We start from the raw sequence: 20,923 nt of genomic DNA on the forward strand, positions 1-20,923 counted from the left end.
ATATGTACCCCATTTACACTGTTGCCTCCTTCTATAATTCACTGTTGAGTCCGTTGTAATCTTTAGTGTTTCGGTAGCGCACTGTTACACGTCTTTGTAGACAAATACCACACAGGAATTCTAATTGTTTGTATGTCATTTATGGAAAATTGTGTGATGTAATTACTCTGTACAGCTTTAGCGGATTAAAACATTGTAGTAGATACACACGACAAGTATTTACAGAGTGTTGAAAAAGTGAGGGAACTTAGTGCAACAGTAGTGCACTGCCCACAGATCTTACGATGGTGTACTCAAAAAGCAACGCAATTTAGTTATGTTAAGCGACTGTTTAAACCCACCGTGTTACTGTTCGTATACTTTATATTATTACCGTCGTCTCATGTTGCATGACTTTTCAAACACCCTGGTTATAAGTGATTCGGCAAATGAACTGCCGAGACTCGTGTTCCATCAGTACTACACAACAACTAATAATAATACCACTGCTAATATATAAAGCTTCCAACCTTCTAAGTCTACGGAATCTATTTTATACTAGTGGGGTAAACCAACTTCATTTTTTCTGTATATGTATATTTAGGAAAAGAGGGCATCGCTACAAGCAGGAACCTTTCTAGCTTTTTTTTAGCGTTACCTCATCCTGTGTGTCGATATGAAATGCGCCTGCAGCTGGATCATGCTGTTGGTCTATTTTAGGGAAATGGGACCGGTGTAAGAACCCCGCTGTATATTTCCAGCTTGTACCGCAGTGGCCAACGGGAGCTCTGTAGTGCTGATCAAAACGTGGCTTGAGTTGTAAAAGAACAATATTTTTACTTTTAAACAGTTCAAATATTAATTTTCCTTCACAATGAAAATGCATGTAAGTCACTTTTGTAAATATAGATTTGAATATGTTTATATAACCAATCTTTACTTGTGATTCATCTTCTGTGGTGGAAGATGCTTTCAAGGGAATGTATCGGGAAAAATTCCCAAAAGAATTATTTACATAAAATTATATAGCTGCGGTGAGCCATTACTAGACAGCTTAAAGAGCCCTAGAAGAAGATATATCAAATGAAGTGCGGCTGCTATACTAAATTAAAGTTCGCTGCTCTAACTGAAAATTTAAATAGAGGTTTCGCCATAGAAAACCTTGAATCTAGAAATTAACAAATGGTCTATTGCTTCCATCTTTCCACGGTGGGCTGCAACGTAAAAGGCTGTTTGCTCGGGTTAATGACGATTACTCGGGTCATGCTATATCTTCTAGATATTGTGCTAAATGGTTTCAGCAATTTTTCTATTATTGTTGTTATTATTCTGAGTTTCCACATGTAAGGGAATCAGTTTTATCAGGTGCCCTAAACCATAACTGGTTGATGAGTGGTGCTGCTCTGACCTCCGGGGCTGCTTCCTCCTGAGCTGCTTGCACCATCAGCCCCGCCACCTCCACTTCGGGTCACTCCGCACGTAGAAGTTGACTCTTTATCCTTCTTCCGAGCCTGGTTGATTGCCACCTAATAATAAGACAGTAGAGCAAAGACAAACGAGGGATAATCATGAACCAATATTTAAACATAGTTCCCTAGAAAAATGCGTATCTTGGTAGAATGAGCTGTACTTTCATGCGGCAAGGATACATAAAAAATATTCTATCAGTATAGTGGATAGTGATCAAAGCACAAGAAAAATGTTTTTTTAATTAGCAAATTCCAGTTTACACTTTGGTTTCTTTACGAAACTCCAGGGATAGAGCAGGTCGCAGGTTCATTACATACCTCACGTCTGGCTTCATCTACCGTTTTCTGCAGTGTCCGCCTTAGCCCAAGAAGTTCGATTCCGCGTGTTACCAGAAGCTGCTGTGATCGCATCCGAGGGTTCCACCTGTAAATGGATCCAAACGTCGATTGAGTGGTACACCCATAAAAGAACAAATTCCTAGATACAACCTTTATTGTCTTTTCTATCCACCATATTTAACACCTTAATTCGATTAAACAATTCCGCTTTGTTTTTATTAGTGTTATTATTATTATTATCGTAATTGCGATTGTTATTTTTAATATTTATAAAATTTCACTTTGGGTGTTTATAAAATTCTTTCGGTATGTCCCTGCAACTTCACTAGTTATGAAGAGCTACTGCGTACTAGACATTTTAGATATGGACGTTGAAATCTGACCTACTTGCTGTAGCAAAAAAGTTAAAAGTACCTTTTGAATTAAAAATACAACTTCTCATCTAAAAGTAGCTTTAACTGTAACTTACTAACGATACAAAGGCACCATTCCCCTCTATGTACATTTACTCAATTCTAATGAACCACAATTTCACTAGACGACTTCAGAACGAATATCGTCCTTTAGCTTACCGGCAATAATACGTCTTCCAAAGTCGAATCCGGCGCTGGGAAGGCACTGGGAATAAGACGCTCTGTTGAGGGTAACGGGTATACAAGGGATTGAGGTACAAATCGGCGTTCGAATTTACCATCGACCAAAGGGATTCTGTTCGAGCTTTCGCATTCTGCAATCACACCGGAAAGACACACAAATCTGTTAGATTGTCTGGTATAAACGCTACAACTTTTCAATAATAAAATTTCGAACTAACCGCGTCAGCCACACTGAATTCCCTTATTTATATTAACCTTCTCAAGACGGATCTTCTCGCTGTTATAAAGGAACGTTCCGAAGAGGTTACTGTACAGATGATCCAAAATCGTCACGAGGAAATTCTCGTTAAACTCAAATGCATTGTGAAACTGGTTCATCACCTGCCGAATTCACGGGTTCGCATGATATTATTTTAGTTGTCTTTGCTAATAAGTGGCGGCGGTTGCAAAACGTTAGCCACGTTGCCAGAAACACAACAATTACTCGCAACAGATCATTATATGGACAAGCTTGTGACTGTTGTTACCATATACGGGTATCGGCGTTCATGAAACTTACAGCTGCTCTCCTGAAACTATTATATCGTAGATTATACCGCACCTGCCAAGTACAGTCGATGAACTGCACAAAAACGGGACTACGATACGAATCGGAGTAATTATCGACCCCGTGGCCGTATCGAGTCTCGAACATGTGACCAAACGAACACCATTCTTTTTCAATCAACACCTGGAAGCCTATCGTCACACGAAACAGAACAGACATGGTCAATATAGTTCTTGTGGTCAAACTTGACAACGGTTCGAATTTCCCCTGCCCCTCGTGTAGGCGATAATAATCCTTTGGGTCTGCTTGCATAAAGAGGGTACTTTGAAGTTGTTTTGAGTAAATCACTATTTTTTTTATAATTGTGATTGAATTGAGTTTAGGGACAAATACCAACAAATGCTACCAAGTTTTCCATATCCACACGCAGTTGTGTGAGAACTAACAATTCAATAATTTCAAAATACGATTACGATTTTCAAGAAGGTGTTAACTCTCTCATTCACCACGTTTTCTTTTTCAATAGGTAAGATTATAGTTTCGAACATGTTTATTGTGTCTTTTGTTGTGTTACTGCTCCTTACTTGTGTTTTATTTGGCAAGTGGCAAATATCCGTTGGAATTCAAGTGGCTGAATCGAATGCTGATAGAAATCGCCGCATAGAAGAATTTGCTTTTCTACAAAAAAAAGTAAGCAAAAATGAATATTTTTTACGTACCTTTGAGAGTTCGATAGTAAGGGTCTAGAAGAAGCATCGCAAGTGAGGTAAGCTGTGACGTGCGGTCCCACCCATCACTACAATGGACGAGAACCGATGACCGGCTGCCTTCGACCTATAATAAGCAGTCACATCAGAAAGTGGAACACTTCATATTTCGTTTCAGCCAATGAGACCAAACGCTAACGTTCTTCCGATCTGTTCATTCGAAGACTTCACATGGATATATAGTCTATAATTGCATAGTAATATCCACATTATATTATTATTATTTTTTTTTATTAATCTTCAAAGCGTTTAGGGAGTAACTTCTTAAATTCAGTACACTCTTATCTTACTTTAACTTACTTTGTGCACTATTTTGATCGCCCCCGAAAGAATACAGCAGATATGGTCGAGCCAATGGGTATTTTCCACGTTCGACAGCCAATGGTTGTCCTCAATGTTTGGAAAACAAACTTCAGATAACTTCCTTAACGATTCTCGCATCACATGAATATTGTGTATATCTGTACAGAAGAAAATTTTAAAGGGATGAGAAAAAATTACAAATAAACACTAGGTTGCGAAACAAGAAATCGAATTTTATCCTGAACTTGCTAGTATTAGATCATTAGCAAATTACGCCTGGTTGCACTATAAAAAGTCAAAATTTTTGCATTTTCTTAAATGAAAATAAATAAACTAACTTTTCCATTAGTCTTAGATCTCATTTAGAAGCCGGAGTGAAAGTGAAATGACACAACAATTAGACTTCTAAAGTAGAAAAAGCTTTCTAACAATAAATAATACTTGAGAAAATGAAGCAATAAGTACAAATTGATTAATAATATACAAAGCACCTTCTTTACATAATAACATTTTTGTATAACAAATGAAAGCGAACACCTTTTTGTCGTACCAAGAAACATGACTTCAGCATTCTTTTTATAAACTTCCTCGTTTTCGTAGCCCCCGCCCATGGCCTTATTAGCAACGGCATTCACTAATGGCCGAGCATCCATGATGTACAGTTTTGACGAATGAGTATTTGCTTCCATAATGTATGACAGGTATTTCTCGTCTTCCGTACAACGCTTGCCAGTCACCTGCAAGAACGGGATATTGTACGATATTGATTCGGGTACGTTAGACAGAATGCACGACAATCTCGCGGTAAGTTCTCTTGCCATAAGTCCGAACGAAAGTTGGCCAAATCACCAGCATGGACGAGTGGACAATATGGAACCGATTTTAGCTCAGGTTATGACCTTGTAGTCCTGTGCCCATGATCAAAAGAACGATTGAGATATACACTATTATACGTACTCCAACCAGTGGCTGTGCGCATCGCGTGATCGTGGCATGTGTTTCTGGATGAATCCATGATAAAACGGGAAGTCTGCCTCGGGAACGAAAGCCTGCCACCACCTCGAGCATCGGGTCATCAGCAAGCGCGGGTACCCCGAAAATCTCTGGGTATGTGTCACATAGTCTGTACCTGATTTGCCATTAAATTAAGAAGCAATCAGCGCAACAACTACATACGAATTCCAATTATTTGCAACAATTACATATATTAAACGCCTCACTGGTAGATATCGGACGGGAGACTATATTATTTAGCGCTCCTTTATCTTCAAATTGGCCCGCTTATTTAAATACGTACCCGGCATTTTTATTGCAAATTCGCCACGTTTCAGTTGGTAATCCCTGTCGTTTTAGCTCTGCCTCGGCGTCGTAAACTGCCCAGCCATTTTCCTGGAAGTCCTCTTTGTACTCGAAGGCGAAAAAGTCAAGGTTGTTTGAAAGAGGAAATGCGTATTGCGTCATTTTGGTGAAAATGTCGCGTCTGGAGTGACCTTCCTGAAATATAGATTCAAATCGTTTTTCATACACGTAAAACTAAATAGATTTTCTCATTAAATGATAACAGCTATCCTGGATTGGATGTTTACTCCTCCTTCATCAAAGTCAAGTATACGTTGTCCTGTGAAAGAAAAGATTTCACCATATCGTGGCTGGATTAATGCTGTTTCCACCAGTGTCATTTATTTTTTACACGTTCGATGAAGTAATGTGTATTTCACCAACATCCCACCTGTTTGTGCGCAAACTTCAGCGAACGCATATCTTTACAGACCACTTCAATGCCATACGAATTCTCCTGCTTCGACGAGTGATAGCCGATCTGTAAAAGAGTTATTTTCATTATGTCTCTTGTTAGATTTTGTTGCCCTTCCAACATATTATGCCCACATTACATTAAAAGCACTTAACGACTAAGAACAACAAGTGACCAAGTGAATTTGCTGTCCTGAAGATTGCACGGGTATCATACTTCTCGACTGCTCTCTTTTATCTATCCTAACAGCCTTATTGAAAAAAATCTATACATTCATAACACGACATAAGGAGCCAAGTTAACAATACCTTTTCTATTCGGCTGATCACTCCTAGAGGCACGTCGAGAACGAAGGCAGGGTCCACACTTTTGAAGTAGAGCTTGTAGTTGGTCACGTAGATCGTGCCGCGAATCGGATCGTGGAATGGGCAGAGGTAGGATACGTCTTGAGCTGTAGAAATAAATAAAGAAACAACGATCAATGCGGTACTGTTCTAGTGTGCCATAGAATGAGTAAGCTTGAGACAGCACGTGCTCTGCACTATGGAAAAAATAGAGATAATTGATGCACCAAAAAACTGAGAAGCATATGACCTCGCCGAAGATTGGTTAGTAAACGAAGTGCTCTCCATTTAAGAAAAGTACATAAATGTTATCTTTGATCGCGTGCAACCAGCGGATAAAAGGCAGTATACAACATTCTGTTGGGCTGAGTACTTACCATTTTTTAAGGGGGGCTTTTCGCCTGGCAGTAGTGGAACTTCGTCAAACGGTACCAACTTCTGAAATAATTTCGTGTGAATAAATCAAGTAAATATATTAATCTATTCGATAAATACAATATATTCAGTTGTCGAAACAAGTATTGACTGTTTTAAAGCCAAAACTCAAACAAATATTGTTTATTTTTGAAAAGAACATTACTAATCGATGACCTCTGTTGCCATTTCTCTAGTTCTGCAAAGATCGAAACCAGTGATAGTTTGTTGACACAAGATCTAGGAGCGGATGCATTGAAATTTTTCGTCCATTTTTGTCGGGAAGCTAGAAATGTACGTCGATTCCTTCTTTCCTGTTGTAATCTTGTCAGTTTTTCATCATCAATCGTTTTTCCAGACGAGAGTAACTCATAACGCACGATTCCTGCCCAATGCTACCAATAACACATAACATCACCTTCGGCCTTTGCTACAGGATGTGAAGCATATTTTTTCCCACTTGCATATAATTACTGTATGTGATCTGTTTCTCATCATCCGTAATTGACCGCTATAGAACTGAATTGATTTCATTGCGTTTCTCAGATGGAATTATGATCTAAATATTTTTTTCTTTGCGTTATTCCGTGTGGCGTTCGAACAACGAACATTTTTTCGTAGCCAGCTTTCTTTGAATAATTTCAAACTATTTTGCGGTAAATGTTTAGTTCCTTGGCGATGTCATGGCCAGTCACGCGTCGGTCTCGTTTTCTCCGACGCAACAAACCTCATCAATTTTCTTGTAATTAATCGGCTACTAAGAGAAATACTCGAAATTTTGCGAACAAAAGCTACAGAAGTATTTTTAAGGTGTTTTTTTTTTTCGGTCACACATCTAACATGACCCTAGACGGCACAGTTTTCTTCTGGAAAGCATCTGTGCCTTGATCGTAATAAAACAATAGATAATTGCGAATATTTCCAGAAATGGCACTCACCTTCAAAACTCTCTATACTGAGTCTAAGCAAAGACACTGAAACAAACACTTTCGGTGCACTGCCAAGCCTCAGTTGTCAAGTGATACGACTCCCTGAGATGTGTGGCCACTTAAAGCTATCATACAAGACAAATGGCCAATGCTTTCTCGACACTAATGCAATAAAACGGCACTGCTTTTGGTCTGAGGCGTTCGAATGGGTAATGCGAAAATAGAAAGGTTTAGCAGCAATAATTTGGCCATTACGACAAAGTTGGCTGCAACCGGTATTCTATCTGTGAGAATTAATCCTTGCGGTATTTGGCGTTATCTTCTAGCACTAAATACATCAGGGGTTGGTTTGCCCATATCGGCTTCGAAATCGCAATACACATCACAGTCTATTTTTTTTTATCTATAAGATTCAGATTACGCAACCTTCTTCTTGCTTGGATCTAAGAGGTCAGCCGGACACTTTCATAGTTGAAGTCAGAAAAAGACTATATAAATTGCGCGAGACCTACGTGATGAACTAAATATTTATTCAACGTAAAGTTTTATTGGAATGCCTTCCATAATTAAAATGAATAATAAATATGCGTAAATGAATCAACATTTGTTTTGGCGCATTATTTTGGGCGTATTTTTTCTACTCCAATTTATAATAAAAATCGAGTTTACTCTTTCAACAGACCCTTATCTGGTTGTTGTCCATTGTACCAGCGTTACTCGATCCGCCGTGCTCCGATGTTCCACTCCCGGACACGAGACTTGAGGTAGGCGTAGCGGTGCCACCTATGACACACATGTACAAATGAATTAACAACGGATATGCCAAAAACACTAGGTAAAGTTTCACTACTATATAGCTTGTGGTGTTCACTGTAATCAATATTAAAACAGCTTTACCGGCTCACATACTCAGCTTAATTTCAGCCGTGTACTCCATTTGAAGCAGATGTAACGATTGGTAATTCGAATGACAACGTTTATTTGGTAACGCCATCTTAAACCCGAATTCCATAGGCTTACAGTTCTCGTGCACCCACTAATCAACTGATATCCGTCTGATACGCCGACTTGTTAAATACAGTAATAGAACAAATCTATGATAGTGGCACCGAGAACAGTTTCTTATTGATAGCAATACTGTCGCCGGTTACCCTATGTAGATATACAATTGCTAAATATGCTGATTGTTTATTTAGTGATTCGACATCTCTCATAAATGCCCCAGCAAGTCACGAACAACCGGAGCCACTGGCATTCAGTCGGGCATAGAGAACACACAGTCAAATTTTATACACATTATGCTGCTATTACTACGACCATTGCGCACTCCGGCTTCCGCTAAGCGAGTTTGGCCATAACGAGAAAATCGACAAACAGAAATCTGATTGTACGTGGAATTCGATCAGCCTTGACTGAACGGGTGTCATAGTCGCTAACCAGGAGAGTAACATGTTTCACCAACAATTACCGTCTGCTCTGTAATAGATGGATGCCGATTGTGCACGAATAGAAGGTATTTAGCATCTAAAGTATACTGGACGCACAGACATACATATTCTTCATTTTAACTCATCGTTCTGTATGCGTAGAAGGTAGGGACGCATCTTTTCAAGTCTCTTATATGCCTGGATAGAGTCTAAAAATACCCGCGCAAGGTTGAAATCGGCCCGAAGTCCAAAAGCAGCTAGGGACAATGCTTTTTTCTAATTGTGCTATATTGATTTAATCAGTATTGTTACTATATAATCGTTTCCCTCATGTGAATCCATGCAGATGTGCGCTAATCAAATATGTATAACTGAGATGCCTGACGAATATTAGCTGGCTGATTTTGTTTCATCAGAGCTTGTATTAACCGTTCTTTTCAATAGCTCGTCTGCGCGGCTGCCCGTCGCCAAGTACGATGACCTCACTTGTTATCTACTGAGGCTAGAAAGCGTAAACTTATAGGTCACAGAATTGTACGGCAATCCTTTCCTTTAATTAAAATCAACGTGTGAAAAGACTACTGAATGCTTGCAAAAATCGAACTTGGACCTTCCATTTGACAAGCGGACACCTTACTCGCTGTATCGACAAAAAGAAATGACGACAGTTTTATTATTCTGACACGTTCGGTTAGCTAGCACACTTGAATACAAGTACATGTTTTAGATAAAAAAGAGTACACATGATCTTTTCGTCTAATTACGCCATATAATTCGCTACTGTTCAGTGGATAAAGCCGTTTTCGAAAAGGGCGCGAAGAAGAAGGAAGCACTGCATGGCTGAAAATCTAGCTTAGCTTAGAAGGCGGATTGCAGTAGGTTATACAACTTGCGTCGAATCGCGTTGTGAAATAGCATTTCCATCGATATGACGTAACGTTTAAGCTTCTGCCACAATAGTTAAAAAATTAGCAAAAATAATTTTTTTTTTCCAAAAAGCGACGATAGGAACCATTTGTTAATGTTCATCTGAGCCTATAGCTCGAAGCTATCTAGCAAAAGAAGTCGTTTGAAAAACACACGGAGAGATAGTGTTCGTCATAGTGATTTCGAAATAGGCTTCCAGAGCGCAAAGAAGCAATTCAGAATATCTCAAAGGCATACTACATCAGTGTTATATGCTGTGTTCAGAGATTTCTTGCTGACGTGCAATGTGTCACACAAAGGCGACACGGTCTGCTGATCAAGGTCGATATTCTAATAATTGAAAATAGAGGCACGGTAGTATTGGGCAGTGTTTGTGATAACATCGTAGCAACGAAACACGGAAACCGAATTCATGGCCTGGTAGACCTACTGGTGTCCAGGCTTGAGCGTGAAAGGTTAATAAATTGTGATGAGAAATCGTGATATGAAATGAACGCGAAAGGAATAAAAGCAAAGGAATGAAATAACGAGGATGGCTTCGTTTATTTGACCGCTTTTTTATCGAATACAACGAAAGAAAAAAATTTCGCAGTACATAGCAGATCAATACACTGTTGTTGATGCTTGACATGAAAGAAATAAACATTTTCAAATAAAGAATTATCAATGAAACCCAAGCTATGTAAACTCAACAATTGTATTATAGAATGAAAAAACAACGACGATCATTGACCCACATACCGTGAGTATCTATAGAAGCTGCTCCAGCTGAGGCGTTGTCCACGTTGGGAGTATCACGGGACGATGAGGACAGCTCGAACGTGTCTAGTGAACGAGTCATTTCCCACAACATTGACGACTTATCCACGCCTGGCAACAGTCAAGAAGATGATTGCAATCATAACGAAGAGGAGGACCATTTCAATTACCAAAATAATAGCATTAATAATAGCAATAGCACAACATAAGAGACATGACAAAAAGCATGTATTTAAAAAAATACTGATACTTCGCCCTAAATAAAATGTAGGCAAAGTAGGACCATAAATTGACAGTCATTCAGAATGACCAAGACAGAATAACGAAGCGCAACATGCTCGTACGAGTACATTTCAAGCTGAATCATGCACAACACAAAGGTAGGATGGCTTTCATTGTACCATTGGGATGAGTGAAAAAAACGACCTACGGAAAAATTAACAACTTTTCGTAAATCGTAGGTGGTTCATCGAATTGATACTAAGGAGACGCGTTGATAAGTTGATTGTTTCCGATGTCCGAATTATTGAAAGTTAAGTTAGCGTGAACAAAGTTCGTAGACCAGTTCGTCAGGTTAACAACGTAACGGACTCAAATCAGCGCTATCACAGGTTCGACTTTTCATCTAGCTGGCACACCACTATTTCACCAACTTACGTTTGATCTAGTTGGATATCACAATGAATTATGGACAAGTTGTAAACATCCGCATGACAAAAATTTCCGGTAGACTGGAGCTTATACGTGGTCGGCTTCCGTAGAACTTTAACAATAAAATATCGATTTCTAAATTGAAGGGAATCATAGAGATCTCCTCCAATCAACAAAAAAGCGTATGCAATAGAAAAAATTACACCTAAAGAAGAATCGTCTCGTGAACACGCAAGTTAGATCAAACATAATTTGCGACTTGATATCATGGGAATTTGCCTTACGTGTTTTGGGCATTTCTTGCATTTTCGAGTGAAATTATACTGCTTCATGCTCAGTCAAGAGAGTATAGAGAAATTGCAAAAGATCTACCTATGATATTTTGATAGGATAGACGACTCCTTCAATCAAATTTACTTTGGCTTTACCTATGAGAACAACAGTAAATGCTTTCAAGCACAACACCATCATTTGCGGTATAGCACAGTTTCCACAGGGTGTGCCAAATTGGATCAATACAGCGCAGCGTTAACTGTGTAAATATAACCAAGGTTAACTTCGTATAGGTTTCGAATAGGGCTTCAATTAGTGTTTATTCCAAGTGAATGAGTATACACTTTGAATGAAGTTTTTAGTTACTTGATTGTATCATAGGAGCTTCAGGAGGGAATTATTCGGCGAATTTGATTTTCGATAACTCTAAGTTTCCGTTGGATAATAAGTTTCGATTTGACTAAAAACGTCGTCAGTCTTAAGGCTTACGAGAAGCCAGTGTATATTCCTGCAACATTTGAGTGCTATATCCGGCGCTCCCGCCATCAACCTTCGAATAAGTAAAACGCATTTAGTCATAATGATGTACTTTCTCGATGCACGAGGTAAAATGAAGAGATTTTATGTTTAGAGCAACGTTACTCTGGTACTTTAGCATCACAGTAAACCATGGCGTCCAAATGCTAAGAGCTGGAATACGCACAAAAAAAACATCGTTTTGTCAGTGCAACCTCAAGCCAAATAATATTTCAATTTAAGACCGTATTGCACGCCTCTTGCGGAGCACCTTTTCAAGTAGCAGCCATAGCAGTTTTTATTTTCCATTCAGGCTAATCGCTACAACAACAAATGCTATCAAATCACTGCCCCTGTACAACTACCTCACCGATAGCACTTCTTGTTCGCATACTCCCCAAACTATAAACCACACAGGCATCACTAGCACAACGTCAATGAAAATACGGCAAACTTACAATCGTCGTCTAGAGAGATACAATCATCATCGTCGTGGAAGCTTCTCAAATATCTCATCTCCTCTGTTTACTGTCAGAAATAACGGGTAGGAGGAGGTCGGTTCAGCTGCTGCAGATCTTTGCAGCTATACCAAATCTAAACTTGGGTATGAATGAATGGGCAATGACACGCGCCGACTGATCAGCTGATGTCCGGAGTCAACATCCAGACAAGCACGCATGCACCTATGAATAACGCATTGGCAGGTGTTTTTCTACGTTCGCCTAATGAGATTGATGCTTCTGATGGGCAGACGGTGTAGGTGTTGTTAGCGGAGTATGTCGATGATACTTAGGTATAAAATCGTTCTCATGAAATCACAGAGTTCACACATTCCATCGTACATTGGGCATGCGCACAATGCCTCCGAATCAAGAGGTGTTCTTCGCGCACGCCATCGGACCAGAAATCTAATTAACCACACATAGAATATCTGTTATACAGGTAACTGACAAAGCATCGAACACTTTCTTATTGGTTAGCACGATTACGTTAGCTAATTGAACTGCCCGCCTATTACCTTCCGATGTCACACTACAATATTACCGACCCATGGCGTTACGGCGGGAACACTGGCCAAAACGGCCGCAACGCCTCAATGAAACAACATAAATTCGGTAGATGCTCTATACATATGGATAGGTACAGCCTACTAACCGGTTATGACGATGCTTTCAATATAAACAATAGCAACGACACATCATCAACCGTAACAGAACTGTCACCCCTCTCCTAGTCTTCCCGATCGAAACGGGCTAGCATATAGCAGCAGAAAATGGCTAGACATAGAGAGAGAGACGTACCGCCGGATTTAGTGCATGTGCGCCATGAACAATGCTTCATCGAGCATGGTCAGGCAAAGGTAGAAGCAGTTAAGGCGCGATACCTTAATTCTATTAGGCAAATACTACAAGCAGTGGTCCAGTAGGAGTTGTCGTCTTAGAAACGAAATAGACTACATGCAAAATACGAACTTACCCGAATCATCCAGCGAATCTTTCTCGCCGCCATTCATTGTTCACTGCTGGTGTTTGTTGTTGATGGAGAGCCAAGAGGGGTTGATAATAATAGTTGTGGCATTCACGAGATCGCTTACGGCAGTCAACAGGAACCGCTCAGCAACAACGGCGACACAATTACGCTATTAACTCTATATCGAGACACCACAGACGAGCAAATTCATCATAAACGAGGATTACCAACACTCTCACTACGACAACAGCCTTCTCCGCAAGGTTGTGCTCCACTCAAATCGCATCGAGTTGCTCGACCAGCTATCGCAATTGCTGTACTCGAGCTAATGGCGGCGATGTTAGCTAGATTACAATTAAAATTCTAAACCAGCAATGTACATAGACCAGTTATGTGTACCATTTGTTAGCGAAAGGACAGGTAGTAAACCTATAATAAATCTAACCCGTCTCGCCCACATTCACGCACGTCTGATACGGAGCGCCACTGTCTTCGTTATCGTCGTCTCCTTGATCAACTCTCTCGCAAACATAGAGCACACATTGTGCAAAAGAGATCTTTCCACCAGCAAAATCCGCAATCAGCACCACACAGAGCGTTTTAATAGCTGGGTAGAAACACCCCCGTTACCCCAGCTCGTTTTCGTGTTACCTGTCTGGCGGCTTAGTTTAGCGCGAGAATCAAACCACTAACTTAGTAATTGCAACTTGCGCCTGCTACTACTGTGTTAACTGAAGATACGCCCCACCAAATAATGGGCTAAGTGGCTAGCGATAACCGCTGAAGTTAGCAGAGGTCAACAACAATCAGTTGAATAAGCAAGCGTTAACCAAGCACCTGCCCAGTGATTGTTAATAGGGATTAGACTGTCGCCGAGGCGCCAGATAATAGCTGCTGCCTTTCTGCCACAGCGGTGTATTCTATGTGGCGCGCCGACAATAAGCTGTCTCTACAGAAGGCCTCGCCGCAGCACTGGTGGCAACGACTGCAAAGCGCAGGAACATTAGATGGGTGAACGTATTTTTATTTACATGCGGACCTCGCGGGGCGGTCGGAGCGAGTGAGGAGAGGGCAGACGGTGTCGCCGCTCTTGGCAGACAAATCTAAATAGGGTATTTGTATAGAAACATTGTACTGGGTTCGTTTGTAGCTAGAACATTTTTGTGTTTCTCACACTCATATGATTAGGTGATAATTATCTAGTTAGAAGTTGTTTATCATATGAGAAATGGGTAATTTGATAACGTAAGACAGGTAGGCTTTAAACTGTTTCTGAGGACTTCTTTGTGTTGTATGATGGTGAAAGGTTTTACCCAGAACTATTTAATACATTTAAATAGCACCTATGTGTTTTGCATGTTTACATTTGCGCTACATTTGTAGCTGTAAGGGGCTGGGCGCAATATGTTGTCTACGAGGGCGACGTTAACAAAAAAATTCGTTGACACATTTCGTTGAGCTGACGATTATATGTTATGTAACATTGTTTTTTTTCAAAATTTAGAAAAATTAGATTAGATTATTAGACAAAATTTAGAAAAAAGCAGATGCATTTTCGGAAGGGTCACATTCAATATGTTTAAATCGTTTGACATGTAATGTATTATCTAGCCATTAAGCAGGATTTTTGTTATAACTGTAAACTGTAAATTCGTCTACTACGACTCGTTTCCGTCCTACTGGAATAAAGATTTTTATCTAATCCTTACCTCTGATCAAGCGTAAACCAACATAGTAAGATCCACATCACAAATATCAAGACATTTAGAGTAACTATTTCAATTGCGTTTCGTACATTTACTTCGATCCGGTAGGATTATGCTATCACGACTTAGTAATATCTATAGATTAAAACTGACGACGCTCGAATTGGGTTTCTTCTAATAAAAAAAAAAGGTGATAACAGAGGACCAACCAGTAGGCATCGCCATAGGCGCAACACAATATGTTGGTATTTGTGGCTTAGAAACTAACTCATCCGCGGATAGAATTGATCTCAATCACCCTCTACATTTGTTCGTTGAATAACCATATATAGGATAGGGCTGTATGGATGAAAATTTATTTAATCCTATCGTCGAAAACAACAGAAACAAAACCCGTGGATTCATAAAATACTCTTCTGTTGTGTAGATTAAATCGGCTTATTGCACTTTGTTGGTAGTCGAGAAAATATCAGTAAAAGGCATCTCGTTGGCCTGTGAAGTCTCATAAAGTAGGGTTAGAAAGGCCAACAATAAAACCATATGGGCCACTAATTGTTTTATGTGAAGAAATCAATAAGTAAAAAAGAAAGATTTTTTAGAAAAGGCCCTGATTACAACTAGAAGAGACGATGCTTTGTAATAATTTACTGCTACGTAAGACAGGTCAAAAGTTAGAATTCGTTTAGCATAGATCTGCATAGCGTTTTGCTATCCAGCATAAGGCCAGATTTTGTTGGGCCTACGTTGCGGTACATCGATAAGCTGCATTTTGTTTTCGATAAGTGAAAAAAAAGCGGCAGTAATGTGTACATTGTCCTTCAAAGCTGGATTATGCTAGGACCTATATAATTATAGTGATTTTAGAATAAATGATGATCGTCATCGTCCGCAGCGAGATACATATATTGCCAATGCTGTTTTGAACTGATATGTAAAAATATGTCGCCAAAGTCTCTCTCAAAATCCACCATATGTGAGACATCATTGGCAACAGCAACATGTGGTACTATATATATATATACGTATATTTACCAAATTAATACGACGTACTTTGATACTATGTGGTTCGAACTATTTCGAACTAGGCGAAACTGAAGGAGAAAAACAAACTGATTATTTTGTTTCTCTATCGTTCAATAGAGGCTCTTGACACGGAGAAAAAATATTTGACTGTCTCGCTCCGACCCGTGTTCCATATAGTGGCACCTTTTCATATATATATATATATATACACATGTATTTACGGCAGCAGCCATTGAGGGCGTAATAGAAGCGTGTAGTATTTTAGAATTGTCTATGAATTTCAATGATTTTCCTGGGCCTCTTCCGTATTCCCTACAGTATTGTGCCAATTTCCAAATATCTCTAACACAAAATGTTTTACTTTACCAACATGTGCATGGTTAGTCGCCTCGTAGTCGCCTTTCGGGAGCACATTGATTCGGGTTAAATTTCACGTTTGACAATCGTGCAACAAGGATCTGACACCCCTTTGCCGTTCTATATCGCCAAACAAAAAAAAAAAAAAAAAGTAAGGAAGCTACAATAGACAGCGCAATTTTATGCAGTTCTGAGAGTATTCATTTGTCGGTGTCAGATTCATCGATGACTTTCTTATTGTTTAAGCACGATGAATAGAAGTCTTATACATTCTCCAAAGTGGGTATGGCTGAATACGTAGAGGCGCGCTCCGTTTGCGAGCATGAACTGGAGAGGGCTGTAACATCTTGAAAAAGTTCGAACGAAGAGAGATAACAGTTTCTACATTGAAAGTGTTGGCTCCTGTTGACGTTGATGGGCTCGTCTCCAATAGGATGGCGGCATGATAAACAAATTAACAGCTCGTGCAAAACCAGTGGAAGTTGGCTGAAACTTATTGCACCGTCATGTAAGTTCTCAGGGCAGTGTTCTGCCGCACACGCGTAACACTGGCGTGATGCTAAATGGTGATATCAAATCACCATTGTCTACCTCTGCGAACGAAATATATGGCTCAAACAATAAGACAATTTGCCTATACGGATTTTAACACGTTCAATATGGGTTCGAATACTAATCACAAGCATAAGTAACCAAAAATGTTACCGAGCGAGGGATCGTTTATTACTCCCTGCGTATATATACGTAGAGGCAAACTACAGTTATATATAATTCCAGGTTTTCTCGATTAACATTGTACAGAAATACAGAAGTGTATCAGTGCAATGAGATTCACTCTAATGCTAACCGCCTAAATCATTTCAATGGCTAAAACGTTCGACCGTCTTCAAGTCAGTGACTGCTCGTCCTCTTAAAGTTGAATAATGATAAATACGTATGCCGTTAGTAGCCTGCCACAATGTCTATATGCCAAAAAAATACCTACCTATCTGCATAGTTTCTGTGGTGAAGAGTAAAATGCCTAGATATTGAAGAGTGTAGCCCGGGGTAGCGGTACACCACCTACGCCACTTGTGTTTACCTGTTATTCATCCTAGCCTGCCATCTGTTCGTTATGGTTGTGCGTTATTTATTTCGATTGCTTTTAACTTCGGAACGATATGAGGTTCAGCCGAAGGTTGAGAAAAACATGATTCAGTCTCTGACAACAGTCTTTCAAACAACAGATGAACCGCACTATCTAGCACTAGATTTCTCTATTTGCCTTCATTAAATCTGTTCTTGTTAATTTTTAGCTAATTAAAATCAGTTACTATGTTATGGTTACGCAGGAGAGCTCTGGTACGGTTCATATTTTAGAAATTCGATTAACGGGATCGATGATAAACGGGATGATAACGGGAAATCAAATGCTACCCGTAAGTGCTATTGTGGTATTTTTTTGCGTTACGGTTCAATAACTTCATATAGAAAATGACAGGTAAATTAGGCTTACTTATGCCACTACCTCCGTCTATACAAAAAAAATGTTGCTATTCTGGCAGAAAATCCAAATTCACTCGAAGATTTAGTTTAGAATAGCGGCAAAAATTTAGCACGTGATCGTCTTTTTTTCGTTTTCTTTTTTAACCATTGTGTTGTTATGCGAAATGAAGAAAAAAATGAAGGCCCGAGTTCACGTTTGTATATGCAGTGTGCACCGCTCATGTCGCCACGACGGCACGAAAAGCAATGAAAATACGAGTTTGTATATACAGAAAATAAGGAGTGGACGCGATTGCCTCTGAATTATTACGATTATCAAGATTACACCAGGCTTTTCAGCGTACTGATCGGTGACCTTTTGCTAAGAATCCGTACATCAATTAGTTCCTCTGTTTATGATCAGTTGAACAATGTTCTATTGCATCGCAAGGCAGATCTAGATATTTGCTGGACTAATGTGGAAATGAAGTAGGATACAAAATCTCGATGGCTGAAACTGCACTTGTTTGTGCAGAGAGATGCTGGGTTGGGCGTGTCTGGTCAGTGTCGACCGGCAAAATAGTTTCGGTTCCGTTTCGGATCGTGACACTTGCACAAATTTTGAAAATCGAGTTTCAAGCAAGGTCTGCGTTTATCCAATACAATTGCACATATTGCGCCATGCATCGAACCCTTCGCAAGCCGCTTCGTTGCCGTTTACGGTCCGTGGACAGATACGATTGACAGTCTTGGATGGCGCATACCGCCATGAACATCTCCGCAGCGCCTGTCAACAAATAATTGTCTGGCCACCCGTTCAAATATTATTGGATACAACTTCTAAATGTATGTCACTTTAGTCGTTTCTGTATTGTTTTCTTTCTCCGTTAAGCCTGCATATGTTTTCATCTCGCCTGCTTGAAGCAATCACTATGGTGTCATAGATTTAGTGGACATGGCCATTCGTTTCTGCGACTGCGAATCTTTTTACGATGCATCTGCGAATACTTTTAGGCGCCACCCCTATCATCCAAATATCCGTCATTTCATTGAATTGACGACCTCATGCCTCGACAATAGTAACACCTAAAAATAATAGAATTATCATACTGATACAACTCAGCCGAAACATCTGTTAAAGATTAGCTCTGGCCGTTTAGCGGCAACCGTACGACGTTGCAAGACCCCACTAAATAAGAACAGTCCCTCTCACACCGAAGTTACTGGAAGAACGATGGCTGTGGTCAAGATCACGGCTGTGCTTTAAGATGTACTATCATTTTAATCGGCTTTTATTATATAAAGTAGCAGCAAAAATTGTAACCAGTCTATCCAAAGAGATACTTTTTTTGGGCCTTTTTTTCTTATGAGAGAAATTTTCGTTCGTGCGTAAGGGTAGATTTAGATTTTGATCCGTTTCATTCAGTCTTTCTGTTGACGAGAAGGTAATTGTCGGACTATTGAGGACCGGAGAAGTGAGTGATGAATCAACCTGCGTGTATGCGAGTTTGCCGATAGTAATTGAATACCGTAACACATAAAGATCATTTCGAAAATACACTGAGAAGTGACAAATGGCTGGCAAGCTGGGTTGCATTAAACGTATTTTTAGGACATGCAGTTTTGGTAAAATAATAAAACGGCAACTCATCTGCATCGTCACATGTTTCAGGGCTCGCCGGAAGCTGCCTGTTGCGCCGATAATCTTGTCTCGATTCAATTCTCGTTTCTGGCGATCGAGATCTACTACTTTGAGCAACAACTACTCTCATACAATGAGAACGAGGTGCACAAAAGAAGCTAGCAGTTTAGCATCTAAATTAGATGAGTATATTAAAAATGTCCTTCAATTGCCTCAAGAAGAACCTTTAGACACAGAAGAAATCAGTTTTGCTACAAATGAGACGCACGAATCGTGTGTTTCGTCTTCCACAAACGGACGGAAAGATTATTTTCCATTAGAAATCGGAAACATGAGGAATCCGAAGAACGGTCGAAGAGGACGTGCTTGGTGTCCACCTCCAAACGAGAGTTGCCTTGGAAAACGCGAAGCGACGACACCCCAAACAAGGTCCCCCCAAGGGTGTGAACAAATGAACTCTCGATTACTGGAGATACACGGATTTTTTGCTTCAACGCCCGCAGACGATTCGCTCGGCTCGATCAATGCGCAAACGTCTGTCGTTAATAAAGAGGCTGGAAAAGTTTATTTCTTGGTAACGTCGCCACAGTGTGAACTACAATCAGTTTCTACACAAAAGCAGCCACAGGAAAGTAGTTCAGGCATGATGGTAGATTATAAAGTAACAGCTGTTTTAGAACTTGACGCTTCTTCATTCGTAGCGAATCCTCAGGTACAAGGTGCCAGTGAACTTGGTATAAGCGACTTGGATGACCCGGGCATATTGTCTGGATATCACCCGATCCAAGAAGGTTGCCTAACCTTGCACGATTATAGCGACGCTAATCAAGCATTTACCGAGTTTCAAACGGACAGCTCTGTGTACTTCGGTCAACAACACCAAGAGGCCATGGGTGAAGACCCCAGAGGAACACAGCTATTGTATGATGGTGACTCATTGCTAGATCACAGCTAGATTTATTTATGACCATCTGTGCTCTTTCGATCTGGTTATGCCATTGGAATAAACTCGTGATAGTGGTAATTATAGGGCTGATTTTACTGTTATTATATGTAAGTTTAAAACAATAGTATAATCAAAACGCCACGTTTGGATTATAGCTCGTCACATAATAAATATATCACAGCAGTTAGGTGAGCGAACAACTGAGTCTGCCATTGACTAGAAGTACGCTTTTACCGTATAGACGGGCGCACGTAAAACTGACAATAAATACGTGCGGGGTTTTCTAAGTAATCCAAATAAAGTAATTTACTTAGACTGATTA

General features: G+C 39.9%; 2 protein-coding genes across 5 annotated transcripts; one reads left to right on the plus strand and one right to left on the minus strand.

Annotated features, from left to right (window-relative positions):
* Positions 1-409: 409 nt before the first annotated feature.
* mtm (phosphatidylinositol-3-phosphate phosphatase) lies at positions 410-14,435 on the minus strand. 4 transcript variants are annotated; one of them, XM_022833972.2, is made up of 16 exons: positions 13,470-14,435; positions 10,536-10,664; positions 8,123-8,223; positions 6,475-6,535; positions 6,062-6,204; positions 5,730-5,819; positions 5,298-5,494; positions 4,958-5,129; positions 4,551-4,737; positions 3,998-4,158; positions 3,650-3,764; positions 2,985-3,121; positions 2,639-2,764; positions 2,360-2,514; positions 1,767-1,872; positions 410-1,505 (listed from the first exon to the last, which is right to left on the minus strand). In XM_022833972.2, exons 1-16 carry the CDS (start codon positions 13,504-13,506, stop codon positions 1,350-1,352), a joined length of 2,073 nt encoding a protein of 690 aa, XP_022689707.1. In that variant the 5' UTR covers positions 13,507-14,435; the 3' UTR covers positions 410-1,349. The 4 variants fall into 4 exon arrangements, with proteins under 4 accessions (XP_022689707.1, XP_022689701.1, XP_022689689.1 ...); XM_022833966.2 differs by lacking the exon at positions 13,470-14,435 and adding an exon at positions 12,452-13,040 and having other exon boundaries at positions 6,475-6,532; XM_022833954.2 differs by lacking the exon at positions 13,470-14,435 and adding an exon at positions 12,452-13,039.
* A 184-nt stretch (positions 14,436-14,619) lies between these two features.
* On the plus strand, positions 14,620-20,923 carry LOC111260896 (uncharacterized). The gene is made up of 2 exons (XM_086968485.1): positions 14,620-14,717; positions 19,686-20,923. Exon 2 carries the CDS (start codon positions 19,789-19,791, stop codon positions 20,608-20,610), a length of 822 nt encoding a protein of 273 aa, XP_086824611.1. The 5' UTR covers positions 14,620-14,717; positions 19,686-19,788; the 3' UTR covers positions 20,611-20,923.

Source organism: Varroa jacobsoni, unplaced genomic scaffold, assembly GCF_002532875.2.
Source record: "Varroa jacobsoni isolate VJ856 unplaced genomic scaffold, vjacob_1.0 scaffold_53, whole genome shotgun sequence".
Classification (NCBI taxonomy): domain Eukaryota; kingdom Metazoa; phylum Arthropoda; class Arachnida; order Mesostigmata; family Varroidae; genus Varroa; species Varroa jacobsoni.

Excerpts from the sequence above, each read along its gene's own strand:
- LOC111260896 (XM_086968485.1), top strand. The coding sequence starts at position 19,789 with ATGAGAACGAGGTGCACAAAAGAAGCTAGCAGTTTAGCATCTAAATTA.
- mtm (XM_022833954.2), bottom strand. The coding sequence starts at position 12,509 with ATGAGATATTTGAGAAGCTTCCACGACGATGATGATTGTATCTCTCTA. Across the intron at positions 5,495-5,729 it reads TGAAGTTTGCGCACAAACAG|GAAGGTCACTCCAGACGCGA; the intron begins GTGGGATGTTGG and ends TCTATATTTCAG. Across the intron at positions 1,873-2,359 it reads TGGAAGACGTATTATTGCCG|GTGGAACCCTCGGATGCGAT; the intron begins GTAAGCTAAAGG and ends ATCCATTTACAG.